Below are 25,781 nucleotides of genomic sequence, written 5' to 3' on the forward strand. Positions count from 1 at the left end.
ACTTCTGTGTAGTTTGTATCTCTACATAGCCATCCTATGTAAATCCTCTCTTTGTTACCTCCCCAAAAGCTGAAATATCAAGATCTGAATTATGCAGGACAGGGGTAGACAATTCCCATTCAAATGAGATGGTCATGCAGTCCACCCACAGAGAACATGTGAAAATGTTTTGTTTAACAGATGTGAGGACCAGATTTTTGATACTTTAAAGGCCATGTACGTAAGAAAGGAATTCAAGGGATCTGAAATGATCTTTCAACAGTGGACTTGACTGAGCAGATAATTATGATAATCTGGTCATAGGTTTTTCCACTATGATGAGAAGTATTATGTTTCCAAATTTGTATTAAGCTTGTAAACTATCATATGCAAATTTTAGGCAGCTCTGAAAATTTTGTTCTCTTTTTGGCTATGCAAAGATGTGTAAGTGTAACTGTGTAACAACAAAGAAATTGAATTTCTTCTTCCACTTTACCTTGGTGGTTTTTTGCCATTTTTTTCATGCCTATTTACTTTTTATATTAGAGCAATAGTAGTTTTGGATTGGTTGATTTAAAACAACAATAGCAAAATGAAACAAATTAAATTTAATTCAAAGTTTATTTAGCACATACTAAAAGACAAATCACATATTACATTTATATTTCTACTGCTGTAATAATGTTATTCCAAATAATGATATTTTTTTTAAAATACCCATTTTGTTTTAACTATATGGTTTAGAGCAAGTTCTGAAAAAAAGAGCTATCTAAAATAGTAACATGCAAAAAGCAAAGGGTATGATCTTTTAAAAATAATTAAGAAAACAAAACCTAATGCCAGAAAAATACAACTGAACGCTCACAGGTCTTTGATGTAATAAAATGTAAGTCATTAAATTTGTTTACCTTATATGCAGGAGGAGCATTGTTCAACAGCAAAGTGCACCCATTTGCATTTGGAAGGCATCAAGTTTAGTTTATTGCTTATTTTCATAGCAATTTGATTAGAAATTACAGTAACAAAAATACAAACTAAAAAACAGGAAAAAATTAGATACAAAAAATAGAAAAGAAAACAAAAAAATAAGAATATAGTAAAGAAAAAAAGATATATAGAAAGGAATGCCTTCTTTGTTTATTACAAGCATAAATAATTTTAATAATTTGTTAAAGGTAAAGGTGAAGGTTTCTTCTGTTCCAGTCTTGGGGGCAGTGCTTATCTCCATTTCTTAGCCGAGGAACCCAGTGTTAACTGAAGACATTTCCGTGGTTCATATAACCAGCATGACTATCACTGAAGTGCACAAAATGCTGTTACCTTCCCACTAAAGTGGTGCCTATTTATCTACTGACATTTGCATGCTTTCAAATTGCTAGGTGGGCAGGAACTGGGGCAAGTAATGGGAGGTCACCCCATCCTGCAGGACTCAAGTCTTGAATTCAGGCTGCATACATCCAGCTGCCCAATAACTTATTATCTTCTTTTAAATTAAATAAATTATCTCTTCTTCCCATATATCATCTGTTATTTATAAACCAATCTTTAAAACCGTATCATTAAAGAGCTGTGGTGGTGCAATGATTAGAATGCAGTACTGCAGGCTACTTCTGGTGACTGCCAGCTGCCTGCAGTTTGGCAGTTCGAATTTCACCAGACTCAAGGTTGACTCCATCCTTCCAATGTCAATAAAATGAGGACCCAGATTGTTGGGGGCAATATGCTGACCATATAAACCACTTAGAGGGCTGTAAAGCACTATGAAGCAGTATAAATGCTATTACTATTTCAACTCCAATCATTAAAAGTGCATGAGTCATTATAGAGGTAACAATATATGTGTTTTAACCTTGATAAAAGAAACTAACTGTATATTTCTTAGATTTATTTCTAATTTTCTGATGTTTAGTCACTTCAAATAGTGTCCTAGAATTTTATTTCTTTTCAATTTTTTCTTTGTCCCCTCTCATAAAATTTTTCAAACCTTCATAAAATATTTATCTGGGCTTACTCTCTTGGTTTGTTATTTGTATATCCCTTTTAATTATGAATATATTAACTAGGTTTTTTTGTACGTCCATGTAACATTTTGCTTCATTCTTATTTTTAAACCCACTTTCAAATTGGTCTCAGTATTGTCTGATAAAAATGTGTTCCTTTTCCATAATACCTTTTAAATAAAGTATCTATAGAGGTAGTCACTGTTAAAACTAACTTCTGGGTCCATTGTTTAAAAATATCCTTCAATATGTCCAACATTAAAATATTTTGTTCCATTTTGTATTTGTAAGTCAAATGTAAGTGTTCTTCCCTTTTAATTGTAATCTTATTTGCTTCTAGTTCATTTACGGTCCGATTTTTAAAATCTTATGTTTAAAAAAAAAAAGAATTAAAACAAAAGTATTTTCCTAGGGGAAGGATTTCTTATAATTAATTCCAAATTCATATTTCAAATTTACCTGCATTCTTAGTCCACTTGTAACTTTCTAAATAATGCTTTGGCTCTTCATTTCAAACAGTTTTTAAGTCCTTAAACTTGTAGTTAAAAAGTATTTCTTTATTTCCCTCCCCCAAAAATATTCCCATTCTTCTTGCTCTGTTGGATACTCTATTTCTCTGATCTCCAATAAATCAACTGCACATACTTTATTCCACCCATCCTTTGAGTGAGTGATGACATCAGTCACTATTTTCTACATACTCCCTTCTTGCTTCTGAAGTAGCATAGAGAATCTGAATGGTAGTGCTATGGTGGAGAGATTTGATTTGTCCCTTGCTAGTTGGTTGCTTATTTTTGCTTCTTGTATTGAAGAATGAATCAATTTTCATTACAAGAACTTAAGCAGATAAAACATGTTTTTTTAAACATTTCTTTTAGGGAACAAGTGAGCACTGTTACTATCAAGGCAATCTCCGTGGAGAAGCAAACTCTTTTGTGGCTTTATCTACTTGCCATGGCCTACAGTAAGTAAGGAATTGTGAAATGGGAAAAGAAGCCATGACAAAGAAAGTTTGGTTTCCATCAAGGCAAAGTCAGTGTGGCTGTGTTGTGTGTGTGTTTTTAAATTCACTGTTGGATATTGTCAGATATCTTGGGATCCTTTGTAGATAGAAATTTAAAAATTAATAATTCTGATAATAGACATTTAAAAATAATAATTCTGATCAATCAGAAACTAGATTAAAGTTACTTCTCCAGTGCTGAGTTGGCTTGGGGGTACAATTGTGCCTTCTATCATACTGAAAAGGCCAGTTTAGTGCCTATGAATAATATTTCCTAGTAATTCTTAAGAGTGTGTAATTTGTATATAAACGTTTCTAGGCCTAGGTTCTGTTTTTATTTCCCTGAGTAAGAATAAGGAATGTCAGCTATGACTGCTTCATGGAAATGCTTAGCATGCAACTGTTTAGAAGTGTGCAACTTTGTCCTGAATGAAGTTACTGGTGCCTGCCTGAATATTGTTTCTTATTTTTTTCCTCCTAATGTAAACATAGCCGCTTTTGTGTTTTATGTAACCTCTTCATATTTCTTTGCATTTCTTCAGTGGTGTTTTCTCCGATGGAAAAGACGTGTACCTCCTGAAGCCTCATGATTCACTTGAATATCAAGCGGTAAGGAAAGCCTGGCCTGGGCTGTAATTCCATCACTGCCATGGAGATACCTCACTTGTGTTTCATCCCCAGAGGTGAAAGGAAGTTCGTGTTGGTTCCCTCCCTCCCTGTAAACTTTTGTAGATATTGGAAGTCTGTTCTAATACAGGGTCAGTGTCAAGTGAGGTGTCTGGGCAAAATTGCTGGCATTGAATTGCAGAGGCCCAGAGTTCAAATCTCTCTTGAGCCAGAAAGCCCACTTGAAGGATAACAGCAACCATTGTCCATCAGACCAACTAACATCACTAGGTTATTCCTAGGATAGAAGGTAACAATTACAAGGTGCACAGCTTTTTTTAAGCAATAGTGACATATCAGAATAATACACATCAATTCTGTTTAGACTTTATTGTCAGAAAGAGAAAAATGCCAGCTTTAAAACTGCGAGGTCAGATCCATGCAGAGCTAATTAACTCCAACCTTTATCAAGAAGTTGTCACGTGTTTTATTTTTCTCAACACTTTTTGTTGTATACTACAATTGATATATTGATTTCAAAATTGCCTTTCTTTCTCCCTAGGGGATAGGGGGGCTATTATGGTTGCAAATCCTCCAGAAAATGCTAAAGAAAAAACAATCATATTCAGATTCTAAAATTTCTGCTCCAATATATGGAGCTATATCATATTTGATTCCGAAGAAATTGGGATCATTTTCAACAGTGCTAAATGGCTTAGGGAGCTTCTAAATCTGCTTCTCTCTCCCCCAACTTGACCTAATATATTTCCAGCAGGCACTCTTTTTGTAAAAGCCATGACAAGGAGTTTTCCAGGGTGCTTCCTTTGAATGTTGTTACCATAGCAGCAAAGGGAAAGAAATTCCATCTCCCCCAAATAATCTGCTTCCTCTACCTTCTTACTTCTCATCTACCTCAATTTGCATACATTTTACTATTGCTTTATTCCAATTAATCATTTTAGAGATTGCTCAATGAAAAACATGGTAGGGGAACATTATAAAATTTTACCCAAAACGTATTGGAGAAAAAAGAAATTGTGATAACATAAACATGAACTCCAACTTAACATAGTAGGAGGAAACTGATTTTCAACATTAGGGATCTTTTAAATATTGTAATAAGTGAACCAATAAGAAAGAAATGATTTTTAAGCATGAACAGGCTGTTCTTCAGTCTTGAAAAACATAACACCTTGGTGCATATGGCACTTCTATAGAAAATCTTTTCAGCAGTTTAGAAACAGTTCAAAGCTGTGAAATCTCACAATATTGGCTAAGAGAGAACTGATTCTTGCTTCTTTTGGCTTTTCACCAGTTCCGCTAAAATTGGGGCAAAGCTAATGTTTTATTTTGCAAAGTTTCAGATATCTAGAACATGTAAATGGTTTGATCTCTCATAGATAGAATGCTTGCTTCCACTTTGACTATTCCTATGCTGTATCTGCATGCTATTAATTCTCAGGTCCTTTAAGAGAAAAGATGGCTTAGTAACTTTGTGGCTTTCATAACACATCACAAGGTTCTCTGCACACAATTGAACATTAAAATGAAAGCAAGAACATGGATAGTGATGCTAGCAGTTGTTTCCTTTCTCCTGTATATGGAGGTGAAATTATTCTAAATGGATCAGTCAGTGTTAGTTCAGGACGAAGCCGTGATTGACTTCTGGGAAGGTGTTGTTGTTGTTTCTTTTTACATATACCCTGTAAAAGTTTTTTTTAATCATTTAAGTTTTGCCAGATAATATAAAGAGGAATAACAGAAGAATAAAAATGCAAAAAAGGAAAGAAGATAAAGTACTAATAAAACATAAGCAAAAAATATAATAATAACCAACTTTTGGTAGTGCATTCGCTCATTCCTTTCCATTTATTTTCCCAACTGTGAACCACTACCTAGATATTTTTGCTCTGCTTGAATATAAAATGATGGAGGTTATTATTAGTACCTAAGAATTTTAATTATTATTTTTAATTGATATTTTAACTCTTTTCCTAGAAAACATTCCAAAGGTCTGAATTTACCTTGCTGTGTAATGTGATTTTTTTTAATGGAGCCATTCCTGCTTGAATTTATTTATTCAATTTATATAGCCGCCAATCTAATATATGTGACTCAAGGTAGCTTGGAATAAAATACAAAGTATGAAAAAAATAAGGCAACAGTGGAGCCTCATACAGCTGGGAGACCATCTCTGTCACATGCGTTAGGGTCCTGGGCTTGAGCACAAAACTAAGTTTTCATATCCTTATGGAAGGCCAGCAGGGATGGAACTAGGGGTGGGATGCTATCGATTCTGCGCGGCTCTATAGAACTGGTAGTTCTGAAGAGCAGCAGACACTGAACCGGTTCTGTGTCTGCTGCTGTTTGGACCACCCGCCCGCCCGGGCTCTTACCTGACCTTTATTTCTGCTTTTTTCAACCTCAGCTGCTTTGCGCGGCAGCGCTTATCAGCCATCTGGGTGGCACAGCATAAGGTTTTTTTTATACAACGTAGTCACCGAACCAGTAGTAACACCGGTTAAATCCCACCCCTGGATGGAACCAGTCTAATCTCATGGGGAATGATACCTCAAAGGGTGAGCCCCGTAGTAGAAAAGACTCATCTTCTGGATCCCATTAGCCAATGCTTCTTAGCCGACAGTATCCAGAGCATGCCAGTAATCCAGTCCCTTTGTCTGATATTAGAATTAGTACCATGTGGAATAAAACATTCATCTTGGGACACCTTTAGGATCTGAACTCTGATGTAGGGTGCCTTCAAGCCACTCCCCAATAAGGAATGTAGGAGGGAGTTTAATAGTAAACATTGTAACTGGGGGACATGACACAGAAAGAAAAAAGAGCAAAAGAGAAATACAGATAGTCCTCAACTTATAACAGTTCATTTAGTGACTGTTAAAAGTTACATCACTGAAAAAAGTGACTTCTGACCGTTTTTAACATTTACAACTATTGCAGCATCCTAATGTGACATGATCAAAATTCAGAATTTTGGCAACTGACTCATATTTATGATGGCAATATCCTGTGGTCATGTGGTCACCTTTTGTAACCTGACGAGAAGTCAATGGGGAAACAACTGTAGTGATTCACTTAAAAACTGTGGCAAGAAAGGTCGTAAAACATGGCAAAACTCACTTAACAAATGTCTCAGCAACATAAATTTTGGGCTCAATCAAGGACCTAAATCAAGGACTACCTATAAAGCTAGAAAAAGTAGAGACTGGTGGATGGAAATGCACATGTACATGGACGGTTGAAAACTTGACGAGAGAGCAATCAAAGAGAGCTATGTAGCAGTACATCTTCTTTATATGTGGATATTTCACATTCTTTGTTATCTGTGTTAAAAGATTTATCAATGATCAGGAAGACTTAAGACCTTGAAGAGCTGTCAGAATATGTGATGGTAGTTGTAACGTTATGTTAGCTCTAGTATGATGCAGTTTGTTGCAAATTGACCTACGAGAGTCTGAAAAATAAAATGTTATGTGGTATAAAAGTAATGGGGTAGCATGGCAGGTAGAGACCAATGTAGGGGTAGGGTGGGGGGTATGAAATTAGCTAAGGGATGGAATCCTGAAAATTGAAATCTATGCCATACAGACGGGAAGTCTGAAAAGTGGGATTGCAAAAAATGAGGCAGTAGCAATCTTTATTGTACACAGAAACGTAAAAAGAAAAATAAAAGCAGTTTTGCACTATGCGATTACAAAAAAAAAAACAAGTGCTGTCTGATGTGGAGAAATTCAGAGACGAGAGCTAAAAGGAGACGCCCAGAGAAAGAGGTGGTTAATTGCTAAATTGGGACCTTTCTACAACACAATGGTTCCATTCCCCAATCCTTCAAAAGCAGCTTGAAGTTCATTTGCAGTAATTTTCACTTCTACTGAACTCAAAATGCTGAACACAGCATGAGCCAATCAGTTCTTCCTACCAGTAGTCCACTAGAAGGTTAAATGGCATTCAATCAGTACAATACCAGCAGGTTGCACTCATATGGTGCATTGGTGATGTAAAAAAAAAAATGTTGCTTTTACTCTATGAGAACTTCTGTATGAAGCAGGGACAATTTAGTTTGAGTAGGACCTTGGAGTCAAGGTGAGGTACATTCTCACTGATGGAAAATGGCATGCCTATAAATTCTTCAGAGTTCTATCAGTACAAATGGAAAATTCGCCTTTGACCAATTCTAGATATGGTAGCAATTGAGCCAAAAATAAATCAATTTAGCTGCTGGCCTTACAACATGATAGTGTACATCTGGATACATCTTCTGAAGCAAGGCAAAGACACTGTCATTGTTCTGAGTAATGAATTCCGCCACACTTGCTTCGGGTTGTTGTCTGCTAGATGGCTCTCCACCTTTTGTTTGTATTTTTGTTTTGCCATCTTAATGCCTCTTCAAAGGTTTGTCCTGGCCTCTTTGTCTTTATCACTGTCCCCTGCCTTAAAAGCAGAATCCCAGGCTCTCAGAAGCATCTGTACCTCTGCAGTCATCCAGGTTTGCAATTCCCATAGATTCTGATGCACTTGTCCACTGTTACGTTGTCTGTGCACACTTTGATGTAAGAGAGTATGGCATCAGTGTATTCCTACAGTTCTAGATGTTCGAATATGCTCCACTCAGTGGAGCATATTCACTTTCAAAACAGTCCTGCAGCTGACTGAGAGCACCCTCTGGTCAGGTTTTAACAGTTTTCATAACTGGCTCAGTTCTTTTCCTGAGAGGGACATAGTTTGGGCATAACAGCAGAGAAAGATGGTCAGATATAGCCAGGTGGGGAAGGGGGATTGCTCTGTAAGACTGTTTCAAGTTAGAGTACATACGGTCTAAAGTGTTCTTCCCTCCGAAACTGCACATACTACACAAACTTAGGGAGAACTGTCTTTAGACAACCTTGGTTAAAGTCCCCAGCCACGACAAGTGTTCCCTCTGGATGAGTTTGCTGCTGCTTCGAGATGACACCATATAGCTTAGAAAGCGCCATGCTGACATTGGCCTCAGGTGGAATATAAACAGCTATAATAATTATCACAGTGATTTCTCTAGGCAGATAAAAAGGCCTACATGTGACAGTCATCAGTTCCACGTCTGGGGAACAGTACGTATATATTACGCTGCTGTTAACACACTAGTCGCTATGTATACACTGCTGCATCAGGACATAGCCAGGCCTCCGTGACAATCATCACACAGCTTTCATGGATAAGCCTGTTTGCTGCCATCTGCAGATCTAATTCATCATTTTTCTGGATAAGAGATCTGGCATTGGTCAAAACGATGCTGGGCAGCGCTGATCTGTGGGGCTGGTTTCGAAACTGAGCCAACAGACTAGCTCTACAGCCATGCTTTTATTTCCGCTCCTTTTGTCTCTGTCCCAACCCGACAACAATCCATGGAGATTCTGGAAGCCTTGCCATGTAGTTCAGTATATTGTGGGACTGCTGAAAATCGCTGGTAATCCTGGATTGACTTGCGAGCCCGATATTTAATATCTCTGCGTGGTTGTAGGCAAGTTTTGCCCCTTGCACTTCACTGTGCACACACATCCATACACACATTATTCCAAGTACCACACAGTACCGTACACCACACAGTACCGGGAGCTTGGGGCCGCTGTGTGTGAATGCGCTGCCATTTTGGGAAAAACCCCAAGAGTTCAGTCCTGGGTAGTGGCAGATGTTTGTCTCTTAAAATGCAAGAAAATTTTTTTTCATCTCCAGTCGCCCAGACTCTACCCCGAATTAAAATATTATAGGCTCATCAAAAAGGGAGTTTAGTGAATGAAAATGCACAGTTCTGACATAGGGATATAAGCAGCCTGGTTTTAGTAAAAAAAGTAAAGGACTTTATGTTGTATACTTGTTTTTGCATACTCGTAATACTGCATTCCTATTGGACAGATACTGCCGCCTAGCGATTAGTAGATAACAACAGTTCTGATTGGCCGCCTAAGCGGCAGGAGTTTTAAATAAATGCCATTGGTTGCGAGCCGCGAGCAACCGCTATAAAAGGGGCTGCCGCGGCTCGACTTTAGTTGAAGTTACTGACAGTTAAATAAAGAGCTGAACTCAACTCCGGTCTCGAGTCTACTTTGTTCTGGCGATAGAACACTGGTGACGAAGGTGGGATCAAAGGAACAAAGACCGTAAGCACGTGGCAACGGAAGCCAAAAAATCTGCGAGATGGCCGGCAACAACTCGCCACCCGCACCGTTCAACTCAGCCGAAGAAGACTGGGAATCATATATCAACAGGTTCCTGATGTTCCTGGAAAGCAACGAACAACAAGGAATCACTGACCAGAGGAAGAGAGCCGTATTCCCGACACATTGTGGTCCGACCATCTTTAAGATGGCGAAGGCATTGGCGAAACCGAACGATGTCAAAAAAATGGCATGGCCGGACCTGAATCGAATGCTGAGAGCCCATTACGCGCCAGTTGTGTCAAACCTCATTCAAAGACACGAATTTTATAAACAGGATCAACAAGAAGGCGAGAGTATTGGGGACTTTGTAGCAGCACTAAGGGATATTGGAGGAGCATGCGAATTCCTCAACATGGATGAAGCCATGAGGGATCGCATAGTCGGATTGAGAGACGCTACCCTGCAGAGCAAACTGTTTAATTGACCCAACATTACCGTAAATGAAGCCATCGCTGAAGCAACCGCAGCTGAGGCAGCAAAAAAATCTGTGGCGAAAATGAAGCCAATGAATACGGCCAACAGCCCAAGCCAGAGCAGAGAAAAGAAAGCGGAAGGTACCCAGAAACACACTACCGCAACCACCCAGCAGGAAGACATCAAGTCATCAACCGACTCTGAGGAAGAAGACGAAGAGGTAAACAGACTCCAGTCAGAATGGAACCGGCGAGAAAGAAGAGGGAGAAAACCTGAATTTCAGTGTGCCGGATGCGGAGGGAATCACCCGCGTTCTGAGTGCTGTTTTCTGGACGCCATCTGCAGACACTGCGAAAAACGGGGGCATATTGCAGGGGTCTGCCGAAACAAAAAGAGCTATAGTCCAAAAAGACGAGGCAGTACCCGCCCCAGAACTAAGGAGAAGCCAACCGGAAGTTGTTGGAGCTGGGAAAATAGAAGTCAGCGACTCAACGAGAAGGAAGAAACACATCAGACAATTATTATTGGGAATGCCAGAGCAACTGATGCTAAGAAGGTTCGAATAAATGTCAAGAGAGAAGGAGAGCCATGCGAAATGGAAGTAGACTCCGGCTCATATCTGTCAATGGTATCATGGAACACAATAAAAAACTTGATACCAGACATACGACGAAAAGAACTTGAAGAGCAAAGCCTGACATTAAAAGACTATCAAGGAAACAAGATTCCAGTAGTTGGATTGGGACATTTCAAGGTAAAATTCAAGAAACACACTGAAATTCTTCCGTTGACCAAGACCGCCCCAGCCTACTTGGTTTAGAATGGTTCGCGCCTCTGGGAATCGAAGTGACAGGAATCAACAGCGTCACTGAGACAGACTGGGAAAAAGACCTGATGGAGGAGTTCCAAGACATATTCGATGGGACGCTAGGCAAGTACAGTGGGACCCCTATCTCATTTAGCCTAAACCCGAACATAGCCCCCATCCGGCTAAAGGCCAGGCGCGTCCCCTTTGCGTTAAAGCCAAAAATCGATGAGCAGCTGAACAAACTCATCGCACAAGGGGTGCTAGAGCCAATCAACCATGCAAGGTGGGAAACCCCGATTGTGACTCCCGTGAAACCAGATGGGTCCATGCGCATCTGTGGTGAGTATAAGGCCACCCTGAACCATGCATTACAGCAGAGCGCATACCCCGTTCCAGTAGTCCAGCACCTCTTGCACTCGTTGGGGGAGGAAAAGTTTTTGCAAAGCTCGATCTCGCGCAGGCATATCAACAATTGCCGGTTGATTCCGAGATGGCAGAGGCACAAACTATTGTAACACATAGGGGGGCTTTTAAATGCAACAGATTGCAATTTGGTGTCAGCATGGCCCCCGGCGTTTTCCAAAGCCTGATGGAACGCCTCCTCCATGGACTAAAAGGGGTGGTTCCCTATTTTGATGATGTATTGATATCCGCCGGAAATAAAAAACAACTAAAGGACCAGCTAAAGGCAGTCTTGCAAAAGTTTAGAGAAGCAGGACTCAAGGTCAAAAAAGAAAAATGCCAACTTGCCACAAATCGGGTCGAGTTCCTAGGATATCTTATTGATGAAGCAGGAATCCACCCCACTGGGAAAAAAAATACGAGCGATAAAAGAAGCACCCAGACCTAAAAACAAAACGGACTTGCAGGCATTCTTGGGACTCATTAATTTTTATAATGTCTTTTTGCCGCAGAAGGCAACAATAGTGGAACCACTGCATAGACTACTCGATAAAAAAGCCATCTGGAAATGGGGCCGACAAGAAGAAGCTGCATTCCAAAAAATTAAGGACTTAATTACATCCAAATCTATATTAATCCAATACAGTGACACGCTACCACTGACTGTCACCTGCGACGCTTCACCATTCTGTGTAGGCGCAATACTTAGCCACACATTACCTGATGGCAGAGAGGCACCGATCGCCTTTTATTCCAAAACGCTGTCCAAAACTGAAAGAAACTACAGCCAACTGGATAGGGAAGCCTTGGCTGCTATCTCAGGGGTAAAACGTTTTCACGAATATCTTTATGGTAGGACATTTTCTTTGATTACCGACCACAAGCCACTTCTAGGAATCCTGGCAGGAGACAGGGCCACTCCCAACATCCTGTCTCCAAGAATGACAAGATGGTCGGAATTTCTTGCCGCCTACAATTACAAGCTCGTCTATCGGCCAGGAAAAACCATATCCCACGCCGACGCATTGAGCCGCTCACCCTTACCAGACCACGACCACGACCCAGCTCCCACCACTTGCACCCTGCAAATTGAAACAATATAGAACCTGCCCATCACCGCATCGGACATCGCAAGGGAAACCACAAAAGATGCACTAATGGCCCGACTCCTGAACTGGGTGGGGAGGGGCTGGCCGGAAAATGACAAAAACAAGACTTTTAAACCATTCAAAACCCACCAAACTGAGCTGTCAATTGAAAAAGGATGCATCTTGTGGGGGGATAGGGTTGTTGTTCCACGAAAATTACAAGAAGACGTACTGAACAGACAAAGACATCGAAACCTGGGTAAGAACATGTAATAAATGCCAGTCATCCAGACCTACCCCCCCTTTAGCACCAGTCCTTGAATGGGAGACACCCAGAGGTCCCTGGTCAAGGATCCACATAGACTTCGCCGGACCCACAAAGGGATATACATTTTTAATCATCGTCAATGCCTACTCGAACTGGTTAGAGGTCAGCATCACGAGTTCAACAACGACTGAAGCCGTCACTAAACAACTAAAGAAACTCTTCGCCACTCATGGTCTACCAGATGTATTAGTATCGGACAATGGCCCACAGTTCACAGCTTTAGCTTTCGAACAATTCCTCGCAGAGCAAGGTATACGACATGCTCTGACAGCGCCAGCTCATCCGGCGGTGAACGAAAGGGCGGAACGCATGGTTCGATACACGAAAGAAGCATTAGAAAAACTTGAAGGAGGCGACATGCAAGACAAAATCAATACCATGCTCACCATTCAACATATAACACCGTGCACATCAACAAACCCAGCTGAACTTTTAATGGGCAGAAAATTGCGCACATATCTGGACAGACTACACCCCACCTACAACCCCGAGAAGCCACCAGACTCCTCCAGTAAGTACTGCACGTTCATACCAGGCGACCTGGTATACGCGAAAAATCTTACTGGAGACCCGTTGTGGTTACCGGCCACGATAACACAAATCACAGGCCCCCGATCGTACCGGCTAGAGACAACCGACGGCAGAACGTGGAAAAGACACATCGGCCAACTACGGTCTCGACACATCGAACGCAACACCGATACACCCCGGAACATGGAGCAAACACATCCACAAAACCCAATAGACAATAATAATAAAACCAGAGAGGGGGGGGACCCTTAAATAATAAAGGAAAGGAAAACCCTCCATTAACAAACCACTAACCAGAAACTGAAAACCCAAAAAGAAATAAAAACTACTTACCATTTGGCGAATTCGAAAGAAGAGAGCTGGAGGAGAACCAGGGAAGAAGCAGCCGAGCCGACTCTACCTGCCCGAGCATGCCAGAAGGGAGCGACAACGCCCGCCCAACCAAACCAACAAAGCACGGCGGGAGAGGCATGGCTGAGTCACCCTTCCAGGAGGTTCCAGAGAGAAGAACAGGAGAGACGGCGAGCCTGTCTGAACCGACCAAGGTCAACGCAGAGACTGAACTGCGCAGGTTAACTAGGACCCACAAAAGCCCCGCCTACTTACGCGACTACATCACGTAATGTTGGATCAAACCAAGAGGGGAGGGTTGTTGTATACTTGTTTTTGCATACTCGTAATACTGCATTCCTATTGGACAGATACTGCCGCCTAGCGATTAGTAGATAACAACAGTTCTGATTGGCCACCTAAGCGGCGGGAGTTTTAAATAAATGCCATTGGTTGTGAGCCGCGAGCAGCCGCTATAAAAGGGACTGCCGCGGCTCGACTTTAGTTGAAGTTACTGACAGTTAAATAAAGAGCTGAACTCAACTCCGGTCTCGAGTCTACTTTGTTCTGGCGATAGAACACTTTATGTAAATAACAATACTATGAATATTTTAATTAAACTGAACTGAATGAAGTATTGCCTGATACCAGTGTAAATACATGCTTTTTGTGGCAATATTTTTTTCTTTTTTTAATCCCATGCAGCAGGAGCCACTTCCTCACCAGATCTACCAGACACCAGTACCTCGCATGAGCCATGGTTGCACAGAACCAGGTAAAATGCCTTTCTATCAAGAGGTTTTGGTACCTTTTAATTAATTGGGAATTGGGGTAAATGAGTATTTCTGCATTCCTTTAAATTTTTGGAATTCTGTTCTTACCATAGTCTGAATAAATTACACGTATTTATTTTTGTGAAAAATAAATACAGTTAGGAATTCCTGGACACATACACACTAAAAATGAACAGTGTGTATGGTTATGAAAAGTCATGGAAAATTAGAATTAAATATGTAGCAAAATTGAAAAGTAGATCTAATTAAATAATAATTGATGCCCTTATTTTAAAACTTAGAACATATAAAGGGCAAAGAATCTAATTCATTAACTCCAACCCTACCTATTCTCACCTCTTAGGAAAATGCTTTTCACCAATGAGCACCCAGCCAGGCAGTGTTTCATAGCCAGAGTGCTTTGATCTTGACAATAAATAGATTCAGTCTGTCATGTCTTTGAGTGTCCAGTGATAGAGATTTATCTATGGAATTTGGAAAACTTCAGGAACAGACTGTTCTAGAAGATTTCTGTTAACTGAAATGAAGCTCTGCTTTGGGTACGCTCCATGAAAAGATATAGCCATTATTTGTTGCCAAGATTTTTTCTTACCAAAGAAGAAAGATGGGTTTAGATGATTACGGGTCTTAGGTACCCAGAAGTCCTGATATAGATAGCTCTGACACTGATCTGTAATTCTTAAGACATGTTTTCTGAAAGGAAGATAATAACTATCTCTTGTGTTTTTGCACTGAGTTTGAATATTGTTGTTAGTTACGAAGTCGTGTCTGACCCATTGCCACCCCATGGACAACGTTCCTCCAGGCCTTCCTGTCCTCTATCATCTTCTGGAGTTCATTTAAGCTCAGGTTTACTGCTGAAGTGACTCCGTCCAGCCACCTCACCCTTCTTCTATTGCCCTCAATCGTTCCCAGCATTAGGCTCTTCTCCAGTGAGTCCTTCTTTCTCATTAGGTGGCCAAAGTATTTGAGTTTCATCTTCAGGATCTGGCCTTCTAAAGAGCAGTCAGGGTTGATTTCCTCTAGGACTGACTGGTTCGATCACCTTGCAGGAGTCTTCTCCAGCACCATCGTTCAAAGGCTTCAATTCTTTGGCGCTCAGCCTTTCTTATGGTCCAACTTTCACAGCCATACATCACAACTGGGAAAACCATAGCCTTGATTATACACACTTTTGTTGGCAGGCAGTTTGCTTTTTAATATGCTGTCTAGATTTGCCATAGCTTTCCTCCCCAGGAGCAAGGGTCTTCTTTTAATTTCTTGGCTGCAGTCCGCATCTGTGGTGATCTTGGAGCACAGGAAAATAAAATCTGTCACTACATCCATTTCTTCCCCATCTATTTGCCAGGAATTGAGAGGACCAGATGTCATGATCTTAGTTTTACTTAATGTTGAGTTTCAAGCCAACTTTTGCACTCTCCTTCTTCACCCGCATCACCCGCTCTTTAGTTCCTCTTCACTTTCTGCCATTAAAACGGTATCATCTGCATATCTGAGGTTGTTGATATTTATCCTGGCAATCTTAATTCCAACCTTTGATTCACTAGCCCTGCCTTTCTCATGATGTGCTCTGCATATAGGTTAAATAGGCAGGGCGACAGTATACAGCTTTGCTGGACTCCTTTCCCAATTCTCACTGTTGCTTCTTGACCAGCATATATATATGCTTCTTAAGAGACAAATAAGATGGCCTGGTACTCCCATCTCTTTAAGAACTTGCCACAATTTGTTGTGATCCACACAATCAAAGGCTTTAGCATAGTCAATGAAGCAGAATTATATGTTTTTCTGGAACTCCCTAGCTTTCTCCATGATCCAGAGTATGTTGGCAATTTGATCTCTAGTTCCTCTGCCTCTTCGAAATCCTGCCTGTATTTCTGATCGTTCTCGATCCACATACTGCTGGAACCTAACTTGCAGGATTTTAAACATAACTTTATTAGCATGTGAAATGAGTGCAATGATGTGATCGTTTGAACATTCTTTGGCATTGCCTTTCTGTGGAATTGGGATGTAAATGTAATCTTAAAAGACGATGCAGTAAAAGTGCTACACTCAATTTGCCAGCAAATTTAGAAAACTCAACAGTGAGTTTTAATAGAAAGCAGCAAAAATATTTCTTCCAATCGGTGGTGAGTATTTAGATGATTTGTTTTCTCGGGCATCTCTACTGGTGTTCTGACCAAGGTTTCCTGAGACCATAATTAAGCACACGCTTAGTCCAAACAACTCTTTTTTTATTTCAACACTGGGAATTATTTTCATTCCCAGCCCATAATGAGTCCTAAACAGTCCCTCAAACAGTCCCACCCACCTTTATCTCCTTTGAATTGCTGCCAACAACTAAAATGCCAAATTAACTGTAAAAAAAACCAACCAAAGTACAAAGTCCACACAGAGCTTCAAGGTTTAATTCAAACAGAGCGAACAAGTTTGCTTTCTGCAACGACTTTGCTTCCTCTACCTTTACACTTCCTTTATACCTTAGGAGAGGGGCAATCACTCCCGAGTCGCCCCTTTTGTCTTAGCTGCTCTTGCCTTCTAGCAGCTCTGTGCACACGCACACTGGGAACAGGCTCCCCTTGTTCCTCTGCCTCACTGCTGCCAGACTCTGGAGATTCTGGAGTCAGCACAAACTCCCAGATGGTCCTGGCCCCATCTTTGCATCAGATGCAGGGCCCTCGTCTGACTCCCGGACTGGTCTCCGTTCTTCCCACTGTCCGATTCCGCTGCCATCTGCACAGGCTGCCGGCAAACCACAACAACTGGTATGAATTGAAAGAAATCATATCATAAATTGGTATGATATAAACCACAACAACTGGTATGAATTGAAAGAAATCATATCATAAATTGGTATCAGGTAGTTATGCTAGATATTTCAGTATAATTGTCTCAGAATGGTACCATAAGATTATAAGTCAGTATATATAGATTGTTTTACTGTCTCTTACCCGACCACATCTTTTGTCCCAGTTTAAATATCTGAAAAATCTGATTACCTATTTTTCCATATATTATATTCCTCTCCAATATCTAATATGTATTCTTTTATCCCAGGGTGTTTATTTTCTGCATTGAACTACCACATTCCTCCTGGGCTTCCTAAACTGCGTCGACGAAGACAGGTAAATTTACTACATGACAGTAATAATCAGTTTTAAAAGCAGAGGACCAAGAATATGAATTTATTGTACCTGAAAAACAGAGCACTATTTTTTTACGCATAAACTCCTGGCATGACCTATTATGCTGGGATGGTCCAGACCTTTCTCTACAATCTTTTTTTTTTTTTTTCAACCGAGAATCAAGATCATGTGAAGTGTTAGTACCAGTTTATAATGCTTTGGTAAGACCACACTTAGTACATCCAGTTTTGGTTGCCACAATATAAAGAAAATGTTTTATTGAATGAAATGTTAAAAACATTGGACGTGGTATGATCGTCCTGACAATCCTGTTTGTCATACGTGTTATGGTATAGAATAAATGTTTTATATACATTTATACAATATTTTCTATTTCTAATAATCCGTTCTGCCAACCCTGCTTTATTTTGATTCTAGATCCTTCTTTTTTCCCACCATTGATAAAATTTATCCCATACTTTATAATATTCTGTCTCATCTTTATTTTTCATTTCCAAAGTTAATTTATCCATCTCAGCGCAACTACATATCCTTTTATTACTTCACTTTCATCGGGAATTTCTTATCTTTCCACTTTTGAGCAAAGGCTAACCTTGCTGCTGTGATCACATGTATTATTAAATAAATCATCTCTTTGTTATATCCTTCTGTTATAATTCCGAGTAAGAAAAATTCCAGTTTATATTCCACTTTATGCCCAACCTCTAGCCACCTCTGGATCCTGTGCCAAAACTCCTGGTTTTTTCTACATTTCCACCATGTGTGATAATATGATTTGTATTCCTGAGTACATTTCCAGCAGTTGAGTGATATTTTGATACATTTTGGGCAATTTTGCTGGCGGGAGGTACCACCTATAAAACATTTTATATAGGTTTTCCTTATATGATACGACCAATATTATTTTTTTATTTACTCTCATAAAGTTTGCCATTTATCCAAATTAATACCATGCCCAAAAATTTTAGCCCACGCCAATATTGTTTCTTTTACCTGTTCTTCCTCCAATTTATAATGCAGTAAAAATCTGTAAATTTTTCTTATCAATTTATCCTCTGATCCAAGTAGTATTTCATCTAATGTTGTTACCTGTCTATTAATCCCCCATTCTTTCATATCTTTTCCATATCTTGATTGGATTTGTAGATAGGCCCACCATTCCAATTCCACCCCTTGTTCTATAAAGAAAATGTTGAAACTCTGGAAAGAGCACAGAGAAGAGCAAAAAAGATAATTAGGGAGCTGAAGGCTAAAACATATGAAGAATAGTTACAGGAATTGGGTATGCCTAGTCTAGTGAAAAGAAGGACTAGGGATGAGATGAAAGTATGTCTTCCAATGTCTGAGTGCCTGCCACAAAGAAGAAGGGATCAACCTATTCTCCAAAACACCTGAAGGCAAGATAAGAAGCAATGGATGGAAACTAATCAAGGAAAGAAGCAACTTAGAACTAAGGAGAAATTTCCTGACAGTTGGAACAATTAATCCATGCAACTGTTTGCCTCCAGAACTTGTGGGTGTCCTATCACTGAAGGTTTTTAAGAAGAGATTGGACAGCCATTTGTCCAGAATGGTATAAGGTCTTCTGCTTAAGCAGGGGGTTGGACTAGAACAGTAATCCCCAAACTTTTGACCTTGGCAACCTAGCCTGGCACAAGCAGAAGGCGCTTGTGTTCACATACAAAGTGTGATGACCTGGGGCAAGGCACAGAGGCAACACAGTCAGCTGATAGTTCAAAACGTCCCTTTATTGCTCCGACTTTTCCCCAAACAAGTCCCAGAGGAAAGGTCTCACACAGACACCTTCAGCAGCCTCTGGCTGTGAGTAGTCCAGCAAAATGCTGTTAGCACAATGGCTTCAATGCAAGAAGTCCAGCGGGGCAAGGGAATAAGTCAGTGAGTCTAGAAAGCAAAAAAACAATGCAATGAGTCCAGGAGCAAAAGAACAAGGCAATTAATCCATGGAGCAAGGAATAAAGCGAGAAGTCCAGCAGATGCCAGGCACCAGCACCAGCACACAAAACTCCATGAATTCAGCGTTTGTTCCTGACAAACGCCCCTCCCTACAGCACCTCCTTAAGCCTCAGTCCTCAAGTGTGCCTTGTGAAGAGGAGTGGGCTGCTCTCCTCCCGAGTCATTGGGTTGGACTGCATTGTTCCTGCCTCCTCTGCACTCTCCTTGCTCGGGGATCAGCAGGAGGCAATCCTTGCTCGTCGCCTGAGCTCCATCGCTCGTCTCCCCTGCCTGCCCTCTCTCAGTTGTCCTGCCCCCGTTCCTCCCTGCTGGCAAGTCATCCCAAGCCCAAGGGGCCTGGGGCTGCCTCGTCCTGCTCCTCCCAGTGTTCCTCTGAAACCAGGCCGCCACCTCGACCTCCGTTGAGATCCAGCTTTGGCTTGTCCTTCTCTGCAGATTCAGGCTCCAACAGTAAGGGCATGATACTAAGCTCCACTTATGCAAGTGGAAAGTGCTTGCATGCAAAGCTCCATTCGTATGTGAGTGGAGCTTCATGTGCGCGTGTTTGCCCACTGCTCACGCAAGTGGTGCTTCGCACATGTGCTTTCCTATCGCATGTACAGCCTGGTTTGAAACAGGCTGCCGCCTGGTAGTTGGCTGTGGCCTGGGGGTTGGGGGCTCCTGAACCAGAAGACCTCTAAGATCTCTTCCAACTCTGTTATTCTGTTATCTTCATGGAATTTGCTTCCCATTCAATATAGGCCAGACATAAGCAGCATTAATACTTTACACACATATCAATCTAAAAATCTCAGAGCCCCCATACTCAATGAACTGTCATGACTTTTTCAAAATATAGGAAGATACCATGTTGAGGAGCCTCTGTGGCGCAGTGGTTAGAGTGCAGTACTGCAAGCTTCTGCTGCTGCAACCAGCTGCCTACAATTTGGCAGTTCAAATCCCACCAGGCTCAAGGTTGACTCAGCCTTCCATCCTTCCGAGGTGGGTAAAATGAGGACCCAAATTGTTGGGGGCAATATGCTGACTCTGTAAACCACTTAGAGAGGGCTGTAAAGCACTATGAAGTAGTATATAAGTCTAAGTGCTATTGCTATTGTTCCCTTTCTTCCACTGAGTGCAATACTATGCTAAGCAATCTATTAGTGGCCATTTATGCTTTTCAAAAAAAGAGGAAATGTTTCATAAGAACAGAAGTTGTATTTGTATTCAAGTTTTGTAGGTACTGATAAACTATGCCTATTCAAACTAAGCACTGATAATTGCAACAATTTGTAAATCTTCAGTTGTCTAACTAGGTCCAGTTTACTTCATTTATCTATTCATTTAAATGGATAGCACAAAGCAGGTACAATTCTCTTCCCCTATATTTTTGTATATTTTTAAGGGTGCTAGTCTAGAAACCAGAAGACTCGTAAGTTCTAGTCCTGTTTTAGCTATGAAAACCCAGTTGAGTGATTATCTTGAGTTACTTATAAAGTAATAAAGGCAAGATAAAAATCTAATAAATAAAATAAATAAATTAGTTCGAACTGAGAACGGAGCTGGAAAGCAGGTTAGTGGGGTGGGGAGGTAATGGAGATTTTACAGTATCCTTCCCCTGCCACACCCACCAAGCCACGCCCCTCAGGCCACACCACACCACGCCCACAAGCCACATCCACAGAATCAGTAGTAAAAAATTTTGAATCCCACCACTGATGTAGATGTATCTTCTTCCAATCCTAGGTTCACCGAGGTCATCGGACTGTCCACAGTGAGACCAAATTCATTGAATTGATAATTGTTAATGACCACCAGCTGGTGAGTACTGATAATGGCCTAGAAAGACAAATATGGATAGGTCTGCTGTTGCAGATCCTTTAAAATTCTTCCTGGAGAGAAGCAAATGAATTGCCTGTCAAGCCTGTTTCTTTTAGCAATTTGGCAAACAATGATCAGAGTGTTTTTCCTTTCCGTGTCTTAAATCTGATTTCTTTTCTTTTCTTGTTTTTAAATTGGTCACTATATCCTCTGTCAGGATCTCTTCCACAATGCCATTCGCAATTCAGATAAACTGTCCATCAGCTGAGCTTGCTGGATCAAAATAATTATACTGTCAGTATGACCAGTGTAGATTGATAAAGTATGCTCAAAGCTTTCTAAGTCTACTGTGTCTTCCATTGGTAGATTTTTTTTGTTTGTTTTGTTACAGTTCTTATTCTTGTTTAGTGCTATGCATTCACTGCAGAGTTACTAAAGAATCCCTGGTAATTGTTCTGAAATAAACAATTCAAAATTGTGATAGGGGCCTTTAATTTATGATTTTATTATTTTCTTTTCATTTTTAAAATGCAAAATGATGTTATTCTTTCTATCTTGTTCAAATAACAGTGAAGAAGTAACATGTATAATGAAAGGTTCTTTCTCAACATTGAACAGAGACGGGCAAATTGACCCTGTCCTTTGGAATATTTTCCTGCCAGAGTTGAGATGGGCCTCTATTCTTCTGGCCTTTTCAGAACAGCTTTAAAATCTGGCACTGCTGGGGGACCTGATAGGAATGCCAAATGACTGGCAGGGTAGAGAGAAAATTTCCACCCCCTTTTTTGCCTGTCCACTTGATTTTTTAACCTCCATTTATTTGTTCTTAATTTTAGTCATTTAATATTATCTTTTTAACATTTTGTAAGCTTCCCAGAGTTGCTGCAACAGTGAAATGCTGCAACAGTCAAACAAACAAACAAATAAATAATTCAGTATAAGTTAATACATTTACAATCAAATATTTCAATTCCCTACTGTATATTTCAGGTAAAATTTCCAATAAAAATATCTCTGGTTTCAAGTCTATGTGTTTTTTTGTCATTTTTTCCAACCATGTGTGGATTTTAGTCCAATATCTTTTAGCATCCCCGCATGTCCACCAAATATGGTAATATGAATCAGGTGTCTGATGACATTTCCAACATTTTCCAGATTTGTTATTGAACATTCTTGCTATTCTCGTTGGGGGTAAGTGCCACCTGTAAAACATCTTATTCAAGTTTTCTTTATATACTGTTGACATTGTCATTTTATAATTTTGAGACCACAATTTTTGCCATTTCTCTAAGTCAATCCCATATCCAAATATTTGTGACCTGGATTTTCAAAACATCCGCCAATTCTTCCTTTTGTCTTAATAACATATTCTTTGTCAAAATCGTCGTTTTATCTTTGTTTATTTTCAAACCAGCTACTTTTCCATATGCCTCTATCTTTTCTATCAGTTTAAATGCTGTTTCTAATGGATCTTCTAAAATGAAAACCAGGTCATCTGCAAATGTTTGTAATTTAAATTCTTCCTTTTTAATTTTCATCTTCAGTTTCTATTTAACACTTCCAAAGTTAACACAAACAACAGAGGTGACAATGGGCAGCCTTCTCTTGTCCCTTTTCTTATATCAATGGAATCTGTCAATTTTCCCTCTATCACTACCTTTGCTGTTTGGTTATGATATATAGCTTCTATGGCATGGATAAATTTCTTACCAAAGCCCATCTGCTCCAACTGTAATAACATGAATCGCCAGTTCACATTATCAAAGGCCCTCTGCATCTAAGAATGTCAAAGCCATTTGTTTTTCGGGATGTACCTCATAATATTCCAAAGTATCTAAAATTATTCTCATATTGTCTTTAATTTGTCTTTTTGGCAGAAACCCATTTTGATCAGGATGAATAATGTTGTTCAAATATCTTTTAAGTCTTTCTGCCAATAATGAAGCAAAGATTTTATAGTCTGAGTTTAACAGGGAAATAGGTCTATAGTTCTTAATTTGTTGTGGGTCAGCATCCTCCTTTGGGACAAGTGTAATATATGCCTCTGAAAACGATTTGGGTATCCTCTTCTTTGACATAACTTCATTCATAACTTCTAGCAATGGAAGATTCAACGATTCTTGTAGTGTCTTATAGAATTCTGCTGGAAGTCCATCTGGACCTGGTGCCTTTCCATTGTTTTGCTTCTTAAGTGCTTCGGTTAACTCCATCATCATTATGTTAATTTCTAACATTATTTCAGTCTCTTTAGGTATCTGGGGTAGATTAGCATTCTGCAGGTATTGTTTAACTCTTTCATCATCTATATTCTCTTGTTCATACAGTTTCCCATAGTAGTCTCATATAATTTTTTTCTTCTCTTTACTTCCATAACAAGCTTGGCCTTGATCATCTATTAATTGCAATATTTTTCTTGATTCTCCCTCCTTTCTCAATTTATATGCTAACCATCTACCTGGTTTATTTGCGTCTTCGAAATAGTTCTGCTTTGCACCTCTGATTTTCTGTGCTAATTCTTTTTTTTTCTATTAATCCCATTTTATGTTTAATTGTATCCATTTTTAACTTAATGTCCTTTTTCTGTGGCAATTTCTGTAACTCTTTTTCAAGTCTTTTATACTCATCCTCTAATGTCTTAGAGGCTTGTCTTTTCATAATATTTCTTTTCCTTGTATAGTCTATTATCAAGCCTCTAGCATAAGCCTTCATTGTATCCTATAAATTCTGCATTGATGTATCTTCTTTTTTATTTTCTTTGAAGAAAAAAGCCAATTCTTTCTCCATTTTCTGTATAAAGTCTTTTTCTTTAATATAGTATTATTTAAAGTCCATCTGGATCTTTTTCTTTGTCCTTTCCATTTAATTGTCATTGGATTATGGTCTGCCCAAGTACTTGTTTCTATGTCAATTTCTTGTAGATTAGCGATCAGTTCTGTTGACATCCATATCATGTCTATTCTAGACCATGATGAGTGTCTGTTTGAATAAAAAGTGTATTGTTTGGTCTTAGCTTTCTTTCTCTCCATGCATCTTTTTAATTTATTTCATCTATCATTTTAAAAAAGGATTTAGGGAGAGTCTTTCTACTTTGCTTTGTTGTTTTTTGTGTTGTATAGTCCAGTTTATTATCTACTATTCCATTAAAATCTCCCATCATACAAATGTCCAGTTCAATTATTTTTGTATGTAATTTTCTATAAAATTCTTCTTGATTATCATTTGGAGCATAGTTTGCTATCAGGAGTGTTTTCATATTATTGTCCATTATTTCCACCATTAAGAGTCTTCCATCATCATCTGTATAAATCAATTTCGCTGGGATAGTATCTTTAATATATAAAACCACTCTTCTTTTCTTGCATTGTGTCAAAGCCATAAATATTTTCCCTAGCTTTGGCTGTATCAATATTTGTTCATGTTGCTTTATAATGTGTACTTCTTGTAGGCAGATTATATCAAATTTTAATTACTCTAATTTATGGAAAAATTTCCTTCTTTTAACAGCTAAGTCCATTTATATTAATTGTAATCAGTTTTTTCTCTTCCATGGTTATACTTTATAACTAGGTTTTGCAGCCCTTGTAGATCTTGGTTCTCGTTGTTCTCTGACTTCCATCTTTCCACCAACAGCACCTTCTTCTTTTTCAATCGCTGCTTGACAGTCCTCTTGGAATTCGATTAGTGACATTTCTTTTTCCATCTCCTCCTCTTTCCCTCCGAAGTATTCTGTATAAAATAATTCTGCTTTCTCAATTGAATCAATTCTGTGTCTTTATTCCTGCCATGTAAACATTAAGCCTTCTGGTATCAGCCATCTATAATTCACCTCTTTTTTGAGTAGTATTTTAGTCAAGAATTGATACTCTCTTCTCATCTCTCTCACTCTTCTGGGTACTTGTTTCAGGACTACAATCTCCTTATCTTTGTATTTCAATGTTTTCTCTCTTGCCACCTGTAGTATTTGCGTTTTAATAGCTTTCTTTGTGAATCTAATGTGAACTTCTCTTGGCAAAGTATTTTTCATTGCATATCTTGTGAAAACTCGAAAAACCTCATCTATTCCATCCATCATCTTCTCTTTGGTTATTTCCAATGCCTCAGCCAAAATTTCTATCATTATCTCTGCCAAGTTTTGTCCCTTTTCTTCCTCCATGTTTTGGAATCTAAGAGAAAATTATGATCTGTCAATCTCCCATCCCAGCATCCCAGTCTTATCTTGTTCAACCACAGTTAATCTGCCATCCATCTCTCCAATCTTCTTATCTCGTTGTTTATCTTCTTCTTCAATTTTTTGTAGTCTCTCATCATACTTCATCATCATTTGTTGAATGTTCTCCACCTTTCCATCAGTTTTTCCTGT

General features: G+C 39.5%; 1 protein-coding gene across 14 annotated transcripts in view; it reads left to right on the top strand.

The window, feature by feature from the left end:
* Positions 1 to 25,781, top strand: part of ADAM11 (ADAM metallopeptidase domain 11) — a 106,289-nt gene that overhangs the window by 32,694 nt on the left and 47,814 nt on the right. For 13 of the 14 annotated variants that reach the window (XR_015745937.1, XR_015745938.1, XM_087947087.1 and 10 more), the window contains exons 5-9: positions 2,858 to 2,943; positions 3,525 to 3,591; positions 14,410 to 14,479; positions 17,559 to 17,626; positions 21,347 to 21,421. Coding sequence is in view for 12 of the 14 variants with exons in the window: in XM_087947087.1 (XP_087803213.1) it covers positions 2,858 to 2,943; positions 3,525 to 3,591; positions 14,410 to 14,479; positions 17,559 to 17,626; positions 21,347 to 21,421 (366 nt within the window). In the remaining 2 variants the exon portion in view is untranslated. The remainder of the gene's footprint in view (positions 1 to 2,857; positions 2,944 to 3,524; positions 3,592 to 14,409; positions 14,480 to 17,558; positions 17,627 to 21,346; positions 21,422 to 25,781) is intronic. The other variant, XM_087947084.1, reaches the window with a different exon arrangement.

The sequence above is a fragment of the Notechis scutatus genome, chromosome Z (genome assembly GCF_049901735.1).
Source record: "Notechis scutatus isolate UNSWTSFEM ecotype Mainland chromosome Z, rNotScu1.2, whole genome shotgun sequence".
In the NCBI taxonomy this organism is placed as follows: domain Eukaryota; kingdom Metazoa; phylum Chordata; class Lepidosauria; order Squamata; family Elapidae; genus Notechis; species Notechis scutatus.